Here is a 9,961-nt window from a genome sequence, read left to right on the forward strand (position 1 = left end):
ACACACACAGTTACACAATAATACATTGTGTACAAATAAATCACACAAACAGTTACACAGTAATACATTGTGTACAAATAAACCTCACACACAGTTACACAATAATACATTGTGTACAAATAAATCACACAAACAGCTACACAGTTATACATTGTGTACAAATAAACCACACACAGTTATACAGTAATACACTGTGTACAAATAAACCACACAAACAGTTATACAGTAATACATTGTGTACAAATAAACCACACAAACAGTTATACAGTAATATATTGTGTACAAATAAACCACAAACAGTTACACAGTTATACATTGTGTACAAAAATACATTGTGTACAAATAAACCACACAAACAGTTATACAGTAATACATTGTGTACAAATAAACCACACAAACAGTTTCACAGTTATACATTGTGTACAAATAAACCACAAACAGTTATACAGTAATACATTGTGTACAAATAAACCACCTACCAACACTATTCAGTAATACATTATGTTCATACAAATATATCACTCACCTGGATATACAACACTCGGTCAAACAACAATTTATCAAACAAACAACTAATACACAATTATACAATACAGTTATACATTGGTTATATACAAATATACCACCGGCACACAAAAATATAGCAAACGTTTTAAATTACTTTAATAAAAAAAAAATCCACTGAAATATGGGGAATTATCAGTATTATAGAATAAAATCTTCACCACTGTGAAAATATAAAATAATGTGGCTAACCTGTTTGTGACATGACAATACAAGGCAACATGTCATTGTGACGTCCAATCAAAAGTTCCGACAATGTTATTTTGAGGGGTCAATGGTTATGCATTACAGAAAAAATTATATCATCTTTTACCATTTTACATCAGATATATATATATTTAATTTTTATTTTTTTACTATTAATTTTTAATTGAACACAGCTGATATATATGAAACTTTATGGCAACCATTGAATATCTGTATATATTGTTTTATATACAATGTAAATGGATTTATGTATATCAATAAACACCTAATGTTATTTTAAATGTGCATATGGATAGTTACTAAATTTACATACATTTTTAAACCTACAAGAGTGAAGTGCACACGTGATTTATATGCTCAATGTTTTATTTACATACATTTATGTACAATTTTGAGATCAAAATAACATATAGATTATGTACAATTAAAATTCCAAATATTAGAATTGCATATAGACATGTTTGTAGAACAAATTCTGCTCTGGAGACTTACCCTAATAACTCATTCACCCCTGAAATTTCATAATGAACTATTCCAACTTTTGAATTGGAAGAGTTCAAATGTGTCACTAGGGGTTAATGAGTTAAGGATCCTCGTACCAATGACAAAACTGTAACTACACACTGGAAACTGTTTTTTCCGGCAAGACTACTCTGATAATCATTTTCGAAAAGAAAACCATTCCTTGCAGGACTTTTATGCAAAAATAATAAAGATGAAATACATATATATATATATAATCGACGGCCGTGTTCTGAGCATAAAAATATCAGCATGGCTACACCAGTATTCAAACCCTAAACCTCAAATTATTATACTGTGCCTCTAACCAATTGAGCAACCTAGTCAGCAGTAGTATTCTGTCCCAACTTAGCTAGTTATATCCAAAACAAAATTAAGGGGAGGTTACTCTTAATATAAAAAAAACCCAGTGCAGTGGGACAGGGATCCTTAACTGATTTTTCATTCACTGTATACATGAAAAAATAAAATGCAGTTGGACAGGCCTAAGGAATCCTGAAGGAAGCATCTTAAAGGTTAAGAGTCACATTAAGTAAAAATAAACATCATTACCATTTTTATTTTATTGAAATGTTTAGTCATTTTCTACAGAAATCTCCCATATAATATATCTTGTGATAAATTATATTGAAACAGAGTTGTTCAAAATTTGGGTAAAAAAAATAAAAATAAAATAGTAAAAAAACAAGAAATATCTTTAAAAAAATTAGATTGTCCAAGCAGTTTCAAATAATAAATGAAATGAAATAATGATTTTGTTTTGTTTTGAACTTTGAGCTTAAAATTGCTCACATGCACATGTGGTTCAATACAGTAGGAAGCAGCTAGTATTTTACCAGGGTGACATACTCCCCCTCCAGGAAAGAACTTGTCACAAGTTTTCCAGGGGTCAAAGCGATTCTTGCAAGTATCGTCGAGTATTTTTGTCATATCTCCGGAGTCCCTACGTGGGCGTCAATGTAACAGAGGTCATTATTTTTTCAATGCCTCAGCTAGGAGTCAAACCTGTGACCTCAGGTTTACTAGTCTATCACTGTATCGAATGATCTAAAAAGATATTCTCCCTAGCCAAGTCGGCTAGTATTTTACCAGGCTGACACTTAGTTCGGTCAATAAGGCAAATAACATAAAATGGTAATAAAGCAATATCTAGTCATGTGATACAAAACCTGGGTAACATATTGGGAGTTTACACGCTTTCAATCCTACATGTACACTTCTCCAATGGTAATATTCAGAAATTATAAATTGATACTAATAACAAATGCGTAGACAAGGGAAGTTACTCTAAGTCTGAAAAGCTTGTTTTTGCTGCTTCATCTTCTATATACATGTATAAAGAAGCGGAACTCTTCTTTGTGTTTGCAACTGTTGCAGTGGTACTTTTTACCTTAATTATAGAGACATTCCTATAGTAGTTTACTCTATACAGTATTACCACTGTATTAAGAAACATCCTCTGACAAAAGACCATGCACTTTTGAATCTTCCATTGGGTTGTTTCTAAATACAGATTTGACTCTACAAAATGTTTTCAGAAGTTTATCAATTCAAATATACACTTGATTCAATGTAAATTGTAAATTGTAAAAAAAATTGTGATACTATTAACTTATTAATGGCACATTAATCTATCATTTACTAAAACTGGGGGCATAAATGATCAATAAAATATATCAACTATTCTTAAACAAAACGAAACATAAGTAAAATAACTGTATTGTGTACCAGCCAATACAATATACATAGTAAGTTTCAGATTTAAATTTCAAAAGCATTTCCTTCAAAACAATGACACTTTTGATTTAAAAATGATGAAATGGCAACAAAACACCTAATTAATTTATTTTGTATACGTATATTACATATGAAATTCCAGGGTCTGTGTACCTAAAACAGTTCTTGTACACCAATTGGAGGCACAGTAGTCTAGTGGTAGGACGCGGGGCTTGTGACCGAAGGGTTGCAGATTTGAGTCACGGCTGGCACTGTGTTGTATCTTTGAGCAAGATACTTTACTCCGCTTATTCCAGTCTACTCAGCTGTAAATGAGTATGTGGTAGGGCAGTGCTAGAATTGTTGAATGCTAGCTGTGAGTGCCGGAATGGCAGCACAAGCTGTATGCTCCCCAGGCAGTTGAGAAAGATATTGGCTAGTTGAAAAGGCCCTATAACCACGAATAATTATTTGTGAACCGGTTTGAGACAACCTACGATCTAGGTTGTGATAAAGCAGTATATAAGAACCTCAAATTACTATTATTATCGAGCTCAGATTATGTGATCAAGGCCTGTGCCTTCCAGAAATTCAAACTGAAATAAAAACCAGGTTATTTTCAATTTTGTTATATTTACTAAAACAAAAACTATGAAATATCTGTTTTGCTATATACTGTACTATAATTACTATGGTGAAACTCTTATAACATCTGGAATATGTTTGTTGGGCGGATGGTAATGTAACAGTTCAGATGCCGTCAAGGATGATCATACATTCTTTGGATTTTCATAATTTTCTTTTTTAACAAATTCTATTCCATCTCCTGGTAAAGGAGACTCAATCATGGGAAATATCCAAGAAAGATGCCATTTTGATCCAAACACAGAGAGAAAGTTGATTTTCCAGCCAAGATCATATGCATAAACGTTATGAGTTCTTTCGTAAGTGACCTGTCCGTAATACACATGCTTAGCATGGTAGATCATCAGGAATGTTAGTAACACGAAAAACACAGATGCCAGCAAACAAAGGAATGACGCTGCCGTAGTGTAGAAGCTCAACTGCCCCGTGACAAAGCATATCAGAGGGAAAATGAAGTAGATTACACTCCAGAATGAAAATCCTCCAAGGACATAACTCCAGGTGAACTCGAAACCCATGATGACGGCAAACATTGTGCCGAGCCAGACGTAGAAGACGAGGAGAAGGTATTGACCGTAGGTATAGTAGCCGATACACTTGCCGGTGAACATGCAGTGATGGTCACGCTTGAGAATGCATTTGTTGCATGTTTTGCAGTGGAATGCTCGAGGGGGAGAATTGGCCTCACATATTGTACAATAGAACCAACCTGTTGAAAATACAAAAGGAAATCTTTTTAAACATACATATTAATTACATTCAATTTCATATCAGTACTTCGCCCGAGTTTCCTCTGGCCCTAACACCAGACTTAGACATTTTGACATATATAGATGTCTGGTGTGGAGCCAGAGCGCAATGCTATATGAAAACGTGGAATTCTCCGACACCATTTGGTATCGGGGAGTGACTAATCGACAAAATGTTGCGGTCCAGAAATCTTCTAAACAAGAATATTATATTCCGTTTTTGCTCCGGATCAGTACGGTTTGTTGATTAGTCACCACATGACCTACATAAATGGCATTCGCTCAAGTGGGAAATTTTGAAGAATTGAAAATTGAGGATGCTACCGACGAATATAGCAGCTGTTGATGATAAAGAGCTGATTTGGATAAATAATTAAACCATTTATCGATATATGTGAGGTATTTATTGTGTCATAGTAGATTTTTGTCGTTAGCACCTACTGTAATAACTGTCCGATACTAAACGGTGTCGGAGAATTCCATGTTTTCATATAGCAGTGCCCTCTGGCCCCATACCAGACATCTATATGGCAAAATGTCTAAGTCTGGTGTTAGGGCCATAGTAAACTCAGGCTAATCAGTACTGTTTCTGGCAAACCCCTGATATGATAATTATTGAACTGACTTAACAACTCCATGGCAACGATGAAATGAATTATCTTTCCATCTGTATGTGGAAAATATGCTGACATGCTCCAGTAATATAAAACATCAATTGAACCAAACGAAAAAACAAAACTTCTATGGAACGTTCTGACGAATACCCACCCCATCCGTTATTTAAAGGAGATAGTCAGCTAACTAATTATGGGTTCATTAATCTTGATCTGTTTATGGGAACGAGTAAAAATAATTACCTGGTTTTAGTAATGTAGGCAAGATCTTTCCAACAGTCGATGTGTTTGTAGAGCATATTTTCCACATTCGACCGATAACGTTGAAGTAAATGAAAATTGCATAAATATGATACATGCAAATCTTTACCAACCCGACATTGTACGTCTCTATCAGCCAAGGGAGAACTATAAATTCTCCATACAAAAGGCCAGCATGAATCATAATCTGTGCGTATATTACAGATACAGCATCAAACCAAGAATTTGGTTTGATTTTTCGCCAAATAAATCCCATCTTGATTTTCTTCCTTATTGAAGTTCACATTAACGAAAGGGGTGTGAGGTCTAACTTTGTTTTTTTCCCTGATCTTGGTAAGAAATATACATAGAGACACGGTTCTGTTTGGTCGTTGTCTAAAACATTTTGAAGACGCTGTTTTTGTTTTCAGAATCTTGGGCGCATTCGTATCGCAACTATAAACTGTACTGCATAAATTGGAGTACAGAATTAAGGCAGTGGCAAAATCTAATTTGTTTGGTAAATACATATATGCAGGAATGATTCTCTTTCCGTGAGTAAGTCGTGCTTACAGTAAATTTTACATTGACAGCAAGCTTAACACTGATCCATCTATTTCGTCGAATGTGATATCAATTCACCAACGCAAAATTGTTCAGTTGTTTGAAAATGGTGACTCAATAACTGATGATATTTTGGGGGATTTTAATGAGAAACATTATCATACTTCTTAGATACTGTAAGACTAATACATTCGATATTTTTTACTACTGTAAGCTAACCAGGCTTTATATTAGCCGGATATGATTAATAAAAGACATAACAAGTCGATGAACTTATTGACGGCATTTAACTACTTTCATAACTGAATGTAGTGGTAATATGTCACATAATTTGGTATATTTTCAACATAAATTAGTTATTTTTAGCAGAAATAGTAGACCTTTAATCAAAATATCTCGCAGGCTATCACGTCAAAAAGTACTTCCGGGTCAAGCACATGTGTTTCCGGGGGAATCTGTTGCAACCGGCATCGTGTGGCTAGTAATAATTATCTGTGTGGGAAGAATAAGGAGTATAAATAGAAGCATTCAATTGATCAAGTTCAGAATTGAACAGGACTGACTACTGTAGATTTAAGGTATTTCATCAATATGTCAGAACCTTCGGCGCCACCCCAGGCCGGTGGAGACAGCACCACAGATGGCGTGCCGAAAGTAAAGACTGAAAAGGAACTGAAGAAGGAAAGGGCTAAACAGGAAAAGTTGGAGAAGTTCAAAGCCAAACAAGAAAAGCTCAAACAACAGCAAGAAAAGGAGAAAGACAAACCGAAAGAGGACGAGGTATGAAAAATAAAAACAAAAACTGCAACAGTTTATTTTTATGAAAAATATACTATTTACCTTTTAAAAAATGGTGTGGCACAGGGACTAGCCTCGTCTGTCAATACACCTATAAGATTTTATTATAGGTGTATTGGCAGACGAGGCTAGTACCTGTGGTTGGGCTATATACATCTCCACCTCATAAAAAAATATAGGCGAGAGTCAGTCAATCACTCTATAACAATTGGATTTTTTATTTATAAAAATGAAATAATAATGAGGTACAATGTAGATTATAATTTTTATGGTAGACTTTTTATGTAGGATTAGGTCTCCTTCTAGTTTCGGGCTTTAGGGAATTTTCCTTTAGCTCAGTGTTAGAGTGTCCAACTAAGAACTACTCTCTTTCATGTTACAATATATTATATAAAGAATAAAAAAGAGATGCAAAAAGAGTATATCTAAAGTCTCTACAAATTTTGAAATTGTTTGAAACAACTGGATATTGTAATTACAATAAGGTCACTTTCACTTAATGATTTATGATGCAATATATAGATTGTAATATGGCTTAGAATAACGTGACAAAATGAACAAACACTAGAAAATATTTATAAAGACAATTTATTAACCCATCAAGATGACCCCAGCATAATTCACAACAGTAATATTATGAAATAAACAACAAAAAAGTACAAGTTACATGTACACACTCATCCACATACAGAATTTAGAACCATTAACATAGCGGTATCTGTTGACCCGCTGCCAGTTCCCAGGCTAAACTTAAAACGGGGAGTCAGAAAATATATACTTCGTGACCCAGGTCGAATGTAAAAGTTTAAATTTACCGAAATGTCGCCCCAGGAAACGGGTCTGTGAATCCTGACCAGTTACTTGTTCAAAACTTCCTTTACGTTTTCAAAAGGTAGGAAAATATTAATAACTCTTCAGTTACACCATTTCTCAGATACATTTATATATATGTTTTGTTTTTAATTTGGCCAAACAAAAAATATTTGGTCTTTCCTGTAACCCTACCAACCCTAATTTCATCTGCCTCCCCTGGACTTTTTAAAGCAATTTTAAAAGAAGCACTGTTAAAGTCAAGATCGTTGTCCTATATAAACTACATAAAATTATCTGTAAGAAATAGAATTTGTTACTTACCTAGCTACCTACCCTAAATTCTTCCAACATGTTGCAAGAAACATATATTTTTTTGTCTGGCCTTGGCCATAGAATTCTAAATCACTATACCAAACAAAACGTTTATGCTCAAATAAGCAGTTCTTTTTTGAGGTCACATGTTAGGAAATGAATTCCTGGAAATTTTCAGGTGTTCTGATAATTGAAAATGTGTATATGCTTGGGTAGACTTTGTACATTACTGTGTTTGTGGGAGATGACTGCCAGAATAACTTTATCACTTGACTGATTTCAAAAGAGGCAAACCATGTTTGTAATGATCCTGATTGGCACATTGACTGTTGTTTACAAAGCCTTGTTAGCTTCACGCATAAATGATAACTGGAATATATACTCCTGCTGCCACACAAAAATTCAATTTACTTGGAAAATATGCAATTCAGCTTCACAATTCACATGATTTAATTGGTACATACAGGATAATTTACGGATATTTAATTCAATGCCATATTTTCATGAATATTGCTACACGTTCATGTCTGCCAGGCATGGTTACTGCTAGTATTTTTTTTTTAGAAAGAACAATTGACTTAACAAGATTATAAAGTTCAAGTTAATATCCAACACAGGAGCCTATGGAGCTCCTCTACACTGGACCCAAAATTAAACGATTGTACAAATCAACTTTAAAAGGTGTATAATTTACACATCACTTTAAAGAAGATACATAATTATCATGTCCTTGTATTAGTTGACGACAATTTTAGGCTGAATTACATGTGAATGAAGTTTCAACATATTCACAAGTGAATGAAATGAACGTACCCACATGTGAATGAAATCAACATGCATATATACTCGCAAGTGATTCTACCTTATATATCACCATAGGCTTGTTACCTAAATGTTATATTTTAAAAGCAATTTCTTGGTTCAGAGTACTTCATATTCAAAATGAACAATATTAATTTTTCACGTCAAACTGCATTGTTATACATAAATGGTTAAATTGATTCAGAAAAAAATCTGATAAATTAAAAATGTTCAGGTATTTCGTTTTCCTGATGTTATATATGTGAAGTATATTGATTGTACTACATATGTTGATCAAGTTTGACAGAAATTATACGTGCTTGGAAAAACATGACAAGTTGCTCTAGATAAAGACAAACCTTAGTGTTAAAAACTAGATAAATGTAATACTAAATGAAGGTTGGAATTTTTCTAAACTCCAAAATTGTTTCAACTTACCTTCATTCATTAGTGAAATATAATATAACACTTATATATCTTCTCAATTAAATTATGTTGCCAAATATATCAACATAAAAACCTGCTTAATCTGTCTGAATGTTGGAATATATATAAGCTTATAAATGTTAGATATCTGAAAGATTTTTTTATTTTTTTCCAAATGTGTGACTGGACGGCTATTCTTGTTTCTGGAATTAGTGTCATGCTATATTTTCTTAAAATTTCATTTGGTTGGTCAGTTGAATAAATGTTGATCTGTGTGGTTACTTTGAAAGACCTAGGGGCGTTAAGGGTAATTTCTGGCCTCATCAGGGATTTTGAATTAGCGGTTATGTTCGTAATCTGGAATAAATGAAGTACGCAAATATATGAAGTTTCAAATTCATTCGACAACTGGTTTAGGAGATATGGCATTACAAAATTAGACATAAACCCGCATTTTCATAATATAATGCATGAATATCGGCTGTTGTGTGCTTTTTGGTTGAAAATTGGCCATTTTGAAGGAAAATATAATTAAACACTTTTCAATTTTCGAAAGCCTCCACATGCAACAAACAAATAAATGTTTGTCATGTGCGGAGGCTTTCGTTTCTGCATTTCTTTCATAACTGTCCAAAAACACCATATTTTGTCTATTTCTGCATATAGCAATGCAATTTTATTGCTATGGTAAGGCATCAACGCATGCACATTGGAAAAAATCTTCACCAAGAAAGATTGCCCCTATTACCCTACCAATATGAGGTTAAAAACAGAAAATAGTAAATATATTCAATTTTATTTTTTTACTTTTCATGAGGCCAAAAATGACCCATAACGACCCAAGTCCTTTAAGGTGTCAGCTTTCTGTCATGATTATTTGAAGTAGTGCTAGTGTTGAGTACCGCAGACACTTTTCAAATCACCCTTCGTCGGTGGTTCGTCGTCAACTTGGATTTTGAGAGTTCAAGTTTGTTATCACTACATGTATCG

At 33.6% G+C, this 9,961-nt stretch overlaps 2 protein-coding genes across 2 annotated transcripts in view; one reads left to right on the top strand and one right to left on the bottom strand.

The window, feature by feature from the left end:
• Window positions 1–2,008: 2,008 nt before the first annotated feature.
• On the bottom strand, window positions 2,009–5,597 carry LOC110460786 (probable palmitoyltransferase ZDHHC24). Its single transcript, XM_021513934.1, has 2 exons — window positions 5,261–5,597; window positions 2,009–4,363 (listed from the first exon to the last, which is right to left on the bottom strand). The coding sequence occupies exons 1-2, from the start codon at window positions 5,532–5,534 to the stop codon at window positions 3,780–3,782; spliced, it is 858 nt and encodes a 285-aa protein (XP_021369609.1). The 5' UTR covers window positions 5,535–5,597; the 3' UTR covers window positions 2,009–3,779.
• Window positions 5,598–6,266: 669 nt separating this feature from the next.
• LOC110460814 (valine--tRNA ligase-like) overlaps window positions 6,267–9,961 on the top strand; it is a 58,477-nt gene continuing 54,782 nt past the window's right edge. Inside the window, exon 1 of the mRNA XM_021513973.1 lies at window positions 6,267–6,601. Within this exon, the coding sequence (XP_021369648.1) occupies window positions 6,413–6,601 (189 nt within the window). The 5' untranslated portion in view covers window positions 6,267–6,412. The remainder of the gene's footprint in view (window positions 6,602–9,961) is intronic.

The sequence above is a fragment of the Mizuhopecten yessoensis genome, unplaced genomic scaffold (assembly GCF_002113885.1).
Source record: "Mizuhopecten yessoensis strain PY_sf001 unplaced genomic scaffold, ASM211388v2 scaffold10479, whole genome shotgun sequence".
In the NCBI taxonomy this organism is placed as follows: Eukaryota; Metazoa; Mollusca; class Bivalvia; order Pectinida; family Pectinidae; genus Mizuhopecten; species Mizuhopecten yessoensis.